The sequence below is a fragment of the Panulirus ornatus genome, chromosome 27 (genome assembly GCF_036320965.1).
Source record: "Panulirus ornatus isolate Po-2019 chromosome 27, ASM3632096v1, whole genome shotgun sequence".
In the NCBI taxonomy this organism is placed as follows: Eukaryota; Metazoa; Arthropoda; class Malacostraca; order Decapoda; family Palinuridae; genus Panulirus; species Panulirus ornatus.
In genome coordinates, this window is record NC_092250.1 from 1,053,806 (window position 1) to 1,067,497 (window position 13,692).

Sequence of the window (13,692 nt, forward strand, 5' to 3'; positions counted from 1 at the left end):
TGGCAATAATTCTTGACCAGGTTTTTCGATCAGCGCGCGCTGCGATATCTGCTGGTCTTTTTTTTGATCTCCTTTCCTGCAGAAGGGGAGCGGTTTTGGGGACTTTTCTGCCGGCTTGCTGCTGGCTTGGCGGGTGTTGATGTGGTTGTTTGCGCGGGCGCCCGTTCGAACCCCCAGCCAGTGCCTGCGAGGGCGGCCTCGCCCGCCCAGACCGCGTCGCCCGCGATGACGGGGATGACGACGAGGCGTGGCCGACCGTCATCCTCGCTATCTACCACGGTGCGCCTCGCAAAACTCCGGACCCCCGAGGAGTGACGTGTTTACTAATACACACCGTCGTTGTGGAGCCTCGCAAGCTCCTGGCGATGCCTTTTCCCAGCCACTTGGGGGCCAGGCCAGGCAGGCCTGCCTCCTTCCTCCCCCCCCCACCACTTCACTTACGTCCTCAGGCGTTCGTGATTCGTGTACGGACGTCGTGACAGAAGTTTAAGAAGAGTTGCGACCTGTCGGCGTTAATTGACGTCCCAGACAGGAGGGGCACCTGTGGTGGGTGAGTGTCGGTTGGAGTGCCCCTGTTGGTGGTATAATGTGGGAACCTGCTCTGAGGGGCATGTAAACGAAGGTGTTGGGTTGACTGGTCGATTTGGCTCGTGGGGTTCTAAATGCGATGGGTATTGTGAGTGTGTTATAGTGATGAATGATGATAGTGATGATAGTTGATGGTGTGATGGTTAGTGATGGTGATAGTGTGATTTGATAGTGTTGATTGTGATTTGTTAGTGATGTGATAGTGATAGTGATGATGTGATTGTGATTAGTGATAGTGATTGATAATAGTGATCTCGTGATGATTTGTTGTTTTTGATGATGATGATGATAGTGATGATTGTGATGAATAGTGATGATTAGTGATGGTTGGATAGTGATGATAGTGATAGTTGATGATAGAGTGGATTGATGATGTGTGTTTGATGATGATGCTGTTGATGGTGTTGGTTGATGATAGTTGACGATAGTGATGGATAATGCGGATGATGATGAAGGGTTGGGGGAATGATGACGGGCCCAGAGACTCAAGATTTGCCAGTGAGGGATTTTAGGATGGGGGTTTGGGGTTTGCATGGCGGTTGGTCGCATGACAGAGCCTGCCTGATTGGCGCCCATGAGCGCTGCTCCTCCTCTGCTCTCTCTCTCTCTCTCTCTCTCTCTCCTCTTTCTCTCTCTTCTCTCTCTCTCTCTCTCTCTCTCTACTCTCGTTTGAATCCACTTCTAATGGGGCCTTGTAATGTCTGGCCTGGGGCCTGGTTTTTTTTTTCCCTTCTTGTCTATTCGTCCTCTCTGTATATCCTACCCTGAGGGTAAGCAGGATTCCTCTGTCTATCTGTGTGTGTCGCCGGATCTCCGTCTACCGAGAGAGGGGGAGGGGGGGTTGGTCATCTGTTTACCCTAGGGGGGAAGGGAACACGGGAGTGGATAAATGGCCAGTTAGGTTGTCCGTGGCAGCAAACCGCATGGGGTGGTCGATGTACCCCCCCCTCCCTCCCCCAACCTGTGTTCCCGTCTCTGAACCAGTGGCCATGATTAACAGCACGTGACCCCACGACGCCGAGTTAATGACACTCACCTATCCGGGGGTTTCGCATTGATGACTGAGAGAGGACACAACACACCCAAGGTGTTCATTCACACTGTTGGGTCTACACACACACACACACCACACACACACACACACACACACACACACACACACATGGCGTTCCTAGCTACGTTCTTTCGTTGTGTATCAAGTGACTGTTATATTCCTCTCTTTGGGTGTCTCCCCCGATGATGATGATGATGTGATTTATGTCACGAAAGTGCACTTGGCAAACTTATCGTGTTTTCTTTTTCCCCTCCGTGGCTCATAGGAATATATATATATATATAGATAGATAGATAGATAGATAGATAGATAGGTAGATAGATAGATAGATAGGTAGGTAGGTAGGTAGGTAGATAGATAGACAGACGGATATGTAGATAGATAAGGAGGGAGATTGTGTGGTACAGTATTCTACAACCATGGGTGTGGACAAGCAGAGACAATATTGACACAGCGGTTTCTGTGTAACATTATGAACACACGACTCACGATAGATAGTGTCATGCGTGGTCCAGACACACACACACACACACACACACACACACACACACACACACACATACACACGTCCCTCTCGATTGTGTAAACACACAGGTGGTTCCATCTCGGTAGCGTAAACACACACAGGTGGTTCCATCTCGGTAGCGTAAACACACACAGGTGGTTCCATCTCGGTAGCGTAAACACACACACGCAGGTGGTTCCATCTCGGTAGCGTAAACACACAGGTGGTCCCATCTCGGTAGCGTAAACACACACACGCAGGTGGTTCCATCTCGGTAGCGTCAACACACACACACAGTTGGGTCCCTCCGTTCGCCAGATGGTCTAGGCACAGAGGTCCATGTAATTTTGGGAGACGCCCTTGGGGCAAACGGAGGCAGCGGGGCCCTGTTTGTAGATGGGTCGCTCCCTGACGTTCCCTGCCCGCCCGTAGTTACACACGTAAGTCTTGCTCTCAGGGTAAAACTTGCCGTTCTTCTCTGTCTCGTAGTGGACCACGCCGCACCCGATCTCGCTCGTGTCGGCCCACACCACCTGCAGGAGGCCCCAGGGGGAGAGAACCAAAGCGGTCAGGAGGATTGGAATGCTCACACCACCTGCAGGTGTGTGTATGTGTGTGTGTGTGTGTGTGTGAGTGTGTGTGTGTATAAGGATGTGTGTGTGTGTGTGTGTGTGTTAGGGTGTGTGTGTGTGTGTGTGTGTGTGTGTGTTAGGGTGTGTGTGATGGTGTGTGTGTGTGTGTGTGTGTGTTTGAGGATATGTGTGTGTGTGTTGTGTGTGTGTGTGTGTGTGTGTGTGTGTGTGTGTGTGTGTGTTAGGGTGTGTGTGAGTGTGTGTGTGTGTGTGTGTGTGTGTGTGTGTGTGTGTGTGAGGGAGGGGGGGGCCATCTTACCTGTGTATAGTGTCCAATCTTCTTCGTCTTCAGCAGCTGGAAGGAGGAGGCGAACTCCTTGGGCATGTCCGCCACTTCATCGTACCACTGGTTCACCGCTTGCTTCCAGTCCTGGTCCAAAGATGAGGAGGAACACGGGTCAGCACAGGTTAGAACCACACCCCTTCCCCTCAGGTCACAGGTCACCACACGCTGCGCCAGGTCAATCCCAAAGACTTAGAGAAAAGTGATTATTTTTTTTCACTCATTAACCTAAAATTTTGAATTGGAAGACACATTGGTCAATGGCTGATGGTAGGAATGTGGTTTAGTGAAAGTGGAATTTCCTAATATCTTTTTTATTTTTTGATGCAGAGGCCTTCATGGCTGGCTGGATGGCAAGGAGGGTAGTTAAAAAGTGGTGGGGGTGTGGGGGGTAGTTTAGTGGTAGTTATGGCTAAGAGAGAGAGAGAGAGAGAGAGAGAGAGAGAGAGAGAGAGAGAGAGAGAGAGAGAGAGGAGGTGTGAGGGGGTTTAGTGAGGGGGGGTGGGGTTAACTTCAAGGCTGGGTGGATAGTAAAGGGGGTGGGGTGTAATTAATGGGGGTAGTAGTTAATGGTAGTTAGAGAGAGAGAGAGAGAGAGAGAGAGAGAGAGAGAGAGAGAGAGAGAGAGAGAGAGAGAGAGAGAGATGGTGATGGTGGTGGTCGTGTTATGGGGGGTTGGGTTGGGTTGGGTTGGGTTTAGTTTGTTAGTTAGTAGTAAGAGTTGTGTGGGGGATGGTGAAGGGGAACGATGAACGCACAAACGAGGCAATTGGGTTGTTCTTCGTACTCACTGGTTCCTCGTTGAAGCCCCAGTAGTAATAGATGTTTTGGCCCACTTGGTAATCGCGGGAGCAGATCCTCCTGTTCATGGCCTGGTCGTGTCCCCTGGGGCACTGGGAGGCCCACGCCTGCCGGGGGGGAGGAAGAGAGAGAGGTCAGGTCAGGTCAGGTCAGGTCACGTGCGGCGGGGGGGCTGTCATATGACATAGTGGGGAGGCGAGGGTGGAAGAATTGTGGGTTTAAAGTTGCCACGTGACACGGGTGCATGACAGTGTCATATGACACTGGTGACACACACACACACACACACACACGCACGGCTGATGAACAGCTAGGCCTTACCTGAGCGAACGAGTGGATGACACTGTCATATGACACTGGTGACACACACACACACACACACACACACACACACACACACACACACACACACACACGGCTGATGAACACCTAGGCCTTACCTGAGCGACGTAGGCCAGCTCGTCATTCCACACCATCTCTCTCATGTTGGCAGCTGGTGGCTGAGGCCCCGGGCTGCCCCGGGTCTCTTCCCCACGCGCCACCTGCCCAGGGGAAGGACACAGATGGTTTACTGAGGGACACAAATGGTTTACTGAAGGACACAGATGGTTTACCGATGGACACATGGTTTACTGATGGACGCAGATGGTTTACTGAAGGACACGGATGGTTTACTGATGGACACAGATGGTTTATTTAAGGACACAGATGGTTTACTGAAGGACACGGATGGTTTACTGAAGGACACAGATGGTTTACTGAAGGACACAGCTGGTTTACTGATGGACTCAGATGGTTATGAAAAACTCAGATGGTTACTGAATGGTTCAGATGGTTACTGACATGTTCAGGTGGTTACTGGTGACACACACACACACACACACACACACACAAGTATATCTTTTTTTTCACTCATAATTCGCCAAATGCTTCTGCGCTATGTTCTGTAGCAGGGGAGACCAGGACTGCTTTGTGAAGCGAATGGCCACTGAATTCAGCCAGAAACAGACCGCTTGGCGTCGTAACGAGGCTGGGTGTTCGTGGTAACGGAAGGTAAAGAGGAAAATCCGGTTTGACCAATTACATATTTTGCCATTCACTTTACCAGCCACAGTCTCAGTTAATGTCATTGGACTGTAGAATCCCACGGGGGCTGTGAATTAATAAGCGTTTTCCTTTCTTATTTTTTAATGTAATCGTCACATCGGCTAATTTGCATTCCGCTGGAGTGTTTCCCCGGACAGGTAACTTATTGTAAAGAGAAGCCGAAAGGAATTAGCTATCCCATATATATATATCGCCTCTTTCACTATCCGGGGATAAAACCTGGGATATATCTGGGATATATATGTGTGGGATAGGTGATATATATATATATATATATATATATATATATACATATATATATATATATATATATATATATATATATATATATATACTGTTATTCTCTCCAGTGCTTGAAAGTAGTACATGTTTATTTTATATATATCAGTATTTTTCATCCCATTCTCTTTCTCTCTCTCTCTCTCTCTCTCTCTCTCTCTCTCTCTCTCTCTCTCTCTCTCTCTCTCTCTCTCTCTCTCTCTCTCTCAGCTGACTGTTACATTTCTCTCTTGTGTCTCCAATGATGATGATGATGATGATGTGATTATTGCACGAAAGTGTACCTGGGAACTTATATCGTCTTGTTTCATTCCCCCCCATGGACTCATAGCAATATATATATATATATATATATATATATATATATATATATATATATATATATATATATATATATATATACATATATATATGATTTCAATATCTCTCATTCATGCACCAAAATGAAGAAGGAGAGAGAGAGAGAGAGCTCTCGTGTCTGACCTTGGCCCTCAGTTCGTTGTGTAGCTTGAGCACATGTTTCTGGTCCTGGGGCGAGAGTCCGGTGACGTGGACCTCACAGTCGCTCTCGCCCTTGAGCGCCGTGTGCTCCGGGCTCAGCTCCGCGTACTCACACTCGCTGGGGTCAGGCGTTTGGACGTCATCAGGGTCTCCAGGTAGAGAGAGAGGGGAAAAAAAAGGAGAAAGATAATTCTAGAGCAATGTAATTCTAAGGTAATTCGACGAAAATGTAATTCTAAGGTAATTTTATAGCAATGTAATTCAAAGGTAATTCGGTGAAAATGTGATTCAAAGGTAATTGTACAACAATGTAATTCAAAGGTAATTGTATAACTGTAATTCAAAGGTAATTCGATGAAAATGTAATTCAAAGGTAATTGTATTACTGTAATTGAAAGGTAATTCGATGAAAATGTAATTCAGAGGTAGTTCGATAACTGATGCTAAGGTAATTTTATAACAATGTAATTCAAAGGTAGTTCGATAATAGTATAATTAAAAGATGATTATATGACGATGGCATGCAAAGATAATTCTTTGGAAATATAATTAGAATAATTCCACAATGTAATTGTAACATAATTCTATAACATGTAATTAAAAGAATTTGTATAACGGTGGAATTCAGATAATTCTATTACAATGTAGTTAAAAGATAATTCTTTTAACATTCCAATCAAAAGATAACTCCCTAACAATGTAATTTGGAGATAATTCTATAAAAAATGCAAGTCAGAGATGATTCTGTAACAATGTAATTGCAGGATGATTATATAACTACTTTAAAGATAATTCCATCGCTAATTCAAAGATAATTCTGTGACTGATATATAGATAACTCTGTAACTCAGAAATAATTCTGTAACTAACTCAAAGATAATTTTTACAATATCTATCTATCTATCTATCTATCTATCTATCTATCTATCTATCTATATATATATATATATATATATATATATATATATATATATATATATATATATATATATATATATATATATATATCACAGACTTATTTTTTGTTAAGTGCTTGATGTATATATGTACGTTCATATGTGCGAGGCGACCAGTGTATGTACTTCGGAGGATAAGTGAATGAATGGTCCTTTCGTATTACTTGGGGGGGGGGGACGCTTTCATCGTACCACGGTGTTAGTGCAACGCTTTTCATCGTACCACGGTGTTAGTGCAGCGCTTTCATCGTACCACGGTGTTAGTGCAACGCTTTTCATCGTACCACGGTGTTAGTGCAGTGCTTTTCATCGTACCACGGTGTTAGTGCAGTGCTTTTCATCGTACCACGGTGTTAGTGCAGTGCTTTTCATCGTACCACGGTGTTAGTGCAACGCTTTTCATCGTACCACGGTGTTAGTGCAGTGCTTTTCATCGTACCACGGTGTTAGTGCAACGCTTTTCATCGTACCACGGTGTTAGTGCAGCGCTTTTCATCGTACCACGGTGTTAGTGGTGCATGACGTACCTTTTTCATCCGTCTCCTGTGTCGTCGCATTGGTCGGCTTTCCTACGACGCCCTTGTCCTCGTCGGCGTCTTCGCAGTCCGTGACGTTGAGCATAATCTTGACCAGTTTTTCGATCAGCGATATCTGCTGGTTGATCTCCTTCTCCTGCAGAAGGAGCGTTTGGTGACTGCCGCTGCTGCTGGCGGCGGGTGGTGGTTGCGCCGGGCGCCCGTTCGAACCCCCAGCCAGTGCCAGGAGGGCGCCCGCGATGAGCGGGATGACGACGAGGCGTTGGCCGACCGTCATCCTCGCTTCTACCACTGTCGCCTCGCGAACTCCGGACCCCCGAGGAGTGGACGTGTTACTAATACACACCGTCGTCTGTGGAGCTCGCAGCTCTGCGATGACACATTCCCAGCCACTTGGGGGCCAGGCCAGGCCAGGCCAGCCTCCTCCTCCCCCACCACCACTACTACGTCCTCAGGCGTTCGTAGATTCGTTGTACGACGTCGTGAGAAGGTAGAAGAGTTGCGACAGTCGGCGTAATTGACGTCCCAGACAGGGGCACCTGTGTGGGTGAGAGTCGGGTGGTGGTAATGTGTGGACTGCTGCGGCTAGAACGAAGTGTTTGGTTGACTGGTCGATTTGGCCTCGGGGTTCTAAATGCGATGGTATTGTGAGATAGTGATGATGATGATAGTGATGATAGTGATGGTGATGATAGTGATGGTGATAGTGATTTGATAGTGATGATAGTGATTTGATAGTGATGATGATAGTGATAGTGATGATGATGATAGTGATAGTGATAGTGATAATAGTGATGATGATGATAGTGATGATGATGATGATGATAGTGATGATAGTGATGATAGTGATGATAGTGATGGTGATAGTGATGATAGTGATAGTGATGATAGTGATGATGATGATAGTGATGATGATGATGATAGTGATGGTGATGGTGATGATAGTGACGATAGTGATGATAATGATGATGATGAGGGTGAGAATGATGACGGGCCCAGAGACTCATCATTTGACAGTGAGGGATTAGGATGGGTTGGGTTACGCATGGCGGGGTCGCATGACCAGAGCCTGCCAGATGGCGCCATGCAGCGCTGCTCCTCCTCCTGCTCTCTCTCTCTCTCTCTCTCTCTCTCTCTCTCTCTCTCTCTCTCTCTCTCTCTCTCTCTCTCTCTACTCTCGTTTGAACTCACTTCAAATGGGTGCAGTAATGTCTGGCCTCGGGGCCCTGGTCTCTTGTCTATTCGTCCTCTCTGTCTATCTACCCTGAGGGAAGCAGGATCCTCTGTCTTATCTGTGTGTGTCGCCGGATCTCCGTCTACCGAGAGAGGGGAGGGGGTTGGTCATCTGTATACCCTAGAAGGAACACGGGAGTGATAATGGCCAGTTAGGTTGTCCGTGGCAGCAAACCGCATGGGCGAGGTGATTTACCCCCCCTCCCTCCCCCCACCTTGTCCCGTCTCTGAACCAGTGGCCTGATTAACAGCACGTGACCCCACACGCCAGTTAATGACACTCACCTTCCGGGGGTTACGATGAGAGAGAGAGACACACACACCCAAGGTGTTCATCCACACGTGGGTCTACACACACACACACACACACACACACACACACACACACACACACACACATGGCGTCCTAGCTACGTCTCTTCGTTGTGTATCAAGTGACTGTTATATTCCTCTCTGGTGTCTCCCCTGATGATGATGATGATGTGATTATGACACGAAAGTGCACTTGGCAACTTATCGTGTTTCATTTTCCCCCCGTGGACTCATAGGAATATATATATATATATATATATATATATATATATATATATATATATATACACATATAGCGTGTGAGTGTGGCGGGGGAGACAGAGACCCGTCTATACTGCTCAGTTTTTTTTTGCTTTCGTCAGTTGAAAGGTCAGGGCGAGTCTTGTGTGTCGTCTCTTGTATCCACGGCTGGAGCTATTCCCAGCTGGTCGGTGGCCGACAACAGCTGGTCTTTATTATGCCACTGAGACACACACACACACACACACACACACACACACACACACACACACACACACACACACACGATGTTGTGGTCTGTTTTATTTTACGAATTGGGCCGTGGGTAATGGAGGACAATAGGGAAAAAGAGAGGGGGGGGGGGGTCGTTCTTGAGAGGGACACGAGAAGGCGAAAAAAAGAGGTTGCTAAAGTTGAGCGGTGTAAGGGAAGAAAGAGATGTCGCCACACACACACACACACACGGCGCGCCCTTTGATGGCTACGTTGCCAAGGGACCGGCCGAGCCGAACCCTCGCTGTGTTGATGTGACATAGTGGCTTGGCCTCGCCTTGCACTCTGTAGGTTGACGGTGGGGGGGGCGAAGCTGGGGGGGGGGGGGGGCGAGGTTAGACGCGTATGGAACAAGATGGGTCGGATGGACTTCGAGTGAAGTGGAGGATGATAAGAGTGTATGGAGATTAGACCCCGAACTACCCCCCCCCCCCCACACACACACACAAACTACCGCATTGAACGACCAGGTGTTACGTAGACACACGTGAGGGGGGGACCCACTGGTGGGGGGTGGGGTCGTCCCGCTGATGGGGTGGGGGGGGTGTTGGGGGTCGTCTCGCCTCGCGAAAGGGGCGATCGGGAAGTGTAAAGGGGGGGGGGGAGGAGAAGGGGGGCAGGGAGACGACCCTGTGGAATTCAAACAAGATCTTTGAGACGCTGTACGGACCCGGCAACAAAAAATGGGGGGTTTGCGATGGCCATAGAGAGGGGGCGCGCGCACACAGAGTGGATCAGTCTCGCTGTTCGTATCCTCTGCAGCGACCATGTTCCTGGCCCACGCCCTGTGTGAGGGGGCGCGGATCTAGGGCGCTGGGTACGCCCCTGTCGAAGTCGCTCGCGTTGTGATATATATATATATATATATATATATATATATATATATATATATATATATATATATATATATTGGAAAGGACCACGATTTTGCGCGTGATCAAGATATTCCTATGAGTCCACGGGGGGAAAATGAAACACGGTAAGTTCCCAAGTGCACTTTCGTGTAATAATCACATCATCAGGGGAGACACAAGAGAGAAATGTAACAGTCAGTTGATATACATCGAAGAGACGAAGCTAGGACGCCATCTACATATATATATATATATATATATATATATATATTTTTTTTTTTTTTTTTTTATGCGACACTGTTTATATATGGAGGCGCGCGCGCGCGCCCGACTGACTGACATCCTTCCCACCCCACTACCCCCTGCCACGAGAGGTATGGATACGTGAGAGAGAGAGAGAGAGAGAGAGAGAGAGAGAGAGAGAGAGAGAGAGAGAGAGAGAGAGAGAGAGAGAGCTTCAGGCTCCCATAAGAATCGGGAATACGAAACACAAGTCACATATAAGTCACGTATAAGTCATATGTCACTTATAAGTCACAAGTCACATGTAAGTCACATATGTCATAAGTCATATGTAAGTCACATATGTTGCATGTAAGTCACATATATGTCATATAAGTCACATATATAAGCCACATGAGTCACATATAAGTCACAAGTCACATATGTATGTCACATATGTCATACATAAGTCACATGTATATGTGTATGTCACATATGTCATACATAAGTCACATGTATAAGTGCATAAGCCACATATGTCACATACATAAGTTACATGTATAAGTCACATATGTCACATAAGTCACATATGTATAAGTCACCTATGTCACATATATGTCACATAAGTCACAAGTCACATATGTATAAGTCACATATGTCACATATATAAGTCACATACATAAGTCACACACTTATATAAGTCAGGCAGAATGTTGCCATGATCACGTAGGACGCCATGGTGAGAGGGCTGGCTGTGGCAGACACACGTCCAATTGGAGAAGTCCCTGTGCGTTTCCAAACGCCCGTCTTCAGTTCCAGGGTTCGATGCCCTCCTCGTGGTATATCAAGTGGCTGTTATATTTTTTTTCTTTCGTGCGTCTCCCCTGATGATGATGTGATTATGACACGAAAGTGCACTTGGGAACTAGTCGTGTGTTTCATTTCCACCCGTAGGACTCGTAGGAATATAGGGATAGGGGAGAAAGAATACTTGCCACGTATTCCCTGCGTGTCGTAGAAGGCGACTAAAAGGGAAGGGAGCGGGGGGCTGGAAATCCTCCCCTCTCGTTTTTTTTTTTTTTTTTTTTTAACTTTCCAAAAGAAGGAACAGAGAAGAGGTCCAGGTGAGGATATTCCCTCAAAGGCCCAGTCCTCTGTTCTTAACGCTACCTCGCTGTCGCGGGAAATGGCGAATAGTATGAAAAAAAAAAAAAAAATATATATATATATATATATATATATATATATATATATATATATATATTCTTTATCGTTTCGTGTTTTATCCATACGTTATCGAGGTCTTCAGGTAATTGTTTATATTTATCATTTATCGTTATCAGTTATCACTTCTGTGTTCAGTGTCGTAGCATCACTTCCATCTTTTAATTCCTATAAGATGTCTGTTCATTTATCGTCCACTGAGATGCACTTCCATTTATCACTAACTCGTGTCGGGTGCTCGTCGTGTTTATCACTTATCCTTTATCAGTTAATGATGATCTCGTCATTTGCATGTGAGTCTCTGCTTGTATTTAGGGGATTTGGTTGAGATGGGGGTTGGTCACTTCGGCCGTTGGCTTCGACACACACACACACACACACACACACACACACACACACACACACACACACACACACACTATCTATCTATCTATCAGTACAGGGTTAATCTATGTCATGCCAATCCATCTTTAACAAGGTAGATAGCTGTAGGTAAGAGTATCCGTTTCCCCCTATATATATATATATATATATATATATATATATATATATATATATATATATATATATATATTTTTTTTTTTTTTTTTTTTTTTTTTTATACTTTTACATTTTGTCGCAGTCTCCCGCGTTCGCGAGGTAGCGCAAGGAAACAGACGAAAGAATGGCTCAACCCACCCACATACACATGTATATAAACATTCCCGTCCACACACACGCACATATACATACCTATACATTTCAACATATACATATCTATATACACAGACATATATATATATACACACACACGTACATAATTCATACTTACTGCCTCCATTCAGCAAGTATGAATTATGTACATGTGTGTATATGTATATATATGTATGTATATATATATATATTTACTCTTACCTGTGGTGTGGTGGTGGTGTGGTAGTGGTGTGGTAGTGGAAGGAGGAAGCGATGGTCAACACACTCCCTCTCTCTTGTAACCTTGGCCATGGACTGCGCCTCTTGGGGGAGACTCGAACCAGTGTTGTGTGTGTGTCTCCCCTCGCTCCTTCCTCCTTCCCCTCCTCCTCCCCTCCCCTGGGCTGGGTCAACGGCTCGGGCCCCCAAGCTGCTGCCACCCCCCCAAACCCCCCCTCCTCCCTTCCCCTCCCCTCCCTTCCCCTCCCTCCACCTCCCCTCCCCTCCCCTCCCCTCCCCTCTCCTCCCTCCCCCCCGTTAGGGAGGAGGGGGTCTCCTTCCCCCTCCCCCCCCGAACAGCTGTCGCTGACTTAGTGGTCTCATTTAGTAGTTAACGAAGACTGCGGGTAACTACCTTGTGGTCGTTTATTGGTTAAAGAAATAATGTGGGTAACGAGTGGTGGTCATTTATTGATTAACGGCTCGTAACGAGTGATCATTTATTGGTTAAAGAAAACGGTCGGTAACTTGTGGTCATTTATTAGATAAAGAAAACGGATTGGTAACTTGTAGTCATTTATTAGATAAAGAAAACGGTTGGTAACTTGTGGTCATTTATTAGATAAAGAAAACGGATTGGTAACTTGTGGTCATTTATTAGATAAAGAAAACGGTTGGTAACTTGTGGTCATTTATTAGATAAAGAAAACGGTTGGTAACTTGTGGTTATTTATTAGATAAAGAAAACGGTTGGTAACTTGTGGTCATTTATTAGATACAGAAAACGGTTGGTAACTTGTGGTCATTTATTAGACAAAGAAAACGGTTGGTAACTAGTGGTCATTTTTAAGATAAAGAAAACGGTCGGTAACTTGTTGTTATTTATTAGATACAGAAAACGGTTGGTAACTTGTGGTTATTTATTTGATAAAGAAAACGGTTGGTAACTTGTAGTCATTTATTAGATAAAGAAAACGGTTGGTAACTTGTCATTTATAAGATAAAGAAAACGGTTGGTAACTTGTCATTTATAAGATAAAGAAAACGGTTGGTAACTTGTGGTTATGAAATAAAGAAAACGGTTGGTTCAGGAACCCCTTAACACAGTATGGCCCGTCACTTGGTCTTTGCTCGGGCCCGCGGGATAGACCCCCAGGAGGGTCTTATATGCTTGCAAGACTCAGCAGCAACCAACCCTCAC

At 45.9% G+C, this 13,692-nt stretch overlaps 1 protein-coding gene across 1 annotated transcript; it reads right to left on the reverse strand.

Moving 5' to 3' along the window:
- Positions 1-2,326: 2,326 nt before the first annotated feature.
- LOC139757518 (venom allergen 5-like) lies at positions 2,327-12,621 on the reverse strand. The gene is made up of 7 exons (XM_071678033.1): positions 12,495-12,621; positions 7,234-7,781; positions 5,733-5,899; positions 4,304-4,405; positions 3,854-3,970; positions 3,039-3,149; positions 2,327-2,680 (listed from the first exon to the last, which is right to left on the reverse strand). Exons 2-7 carry the CDS (start codon positions 7,517-7,519, stop codon positions 2,471-2,473), a joined length of 993 nt encoding a protein of 330 aa, XP_071534134.1. The 5' UTR covers positions 7,520-7,781; positions 12,495-12,621; the 3' UTR covers positions 2,327-2,470.
- Between the last annotated feature and the right edge of the window lie 1,071 nt (positions 12,622-13,692).

What these genes read in the sequence shown, in the direction of transcription:
- LOC139757518 (XM_071678033.1), bottom strand. Translation starts at nt 7,519, where the DNA reads ATGACGGTCGGCCAACGCCTCGTCGTCATCCCGCTCATCGCGGGCGCC. An exon ending in AGCTGGCCTACGTCGCTCAG is followed by an intron (nt 3,971 to 4,303) that starts GTAAGGCCTAGG and finishes CCCCCCCGGCAG; the next exon opens with GCGTGGGCCTCCCAGTGCCC. An exon ending in AGATTGGACACTATACACAG is followed by an intron (nt 2,681 to 3,038) that starts GTAAGATGGCCC and finishes GGCCTCCTGCAG; the next exon opens with GTGGTGTGGGCCGACACGAG.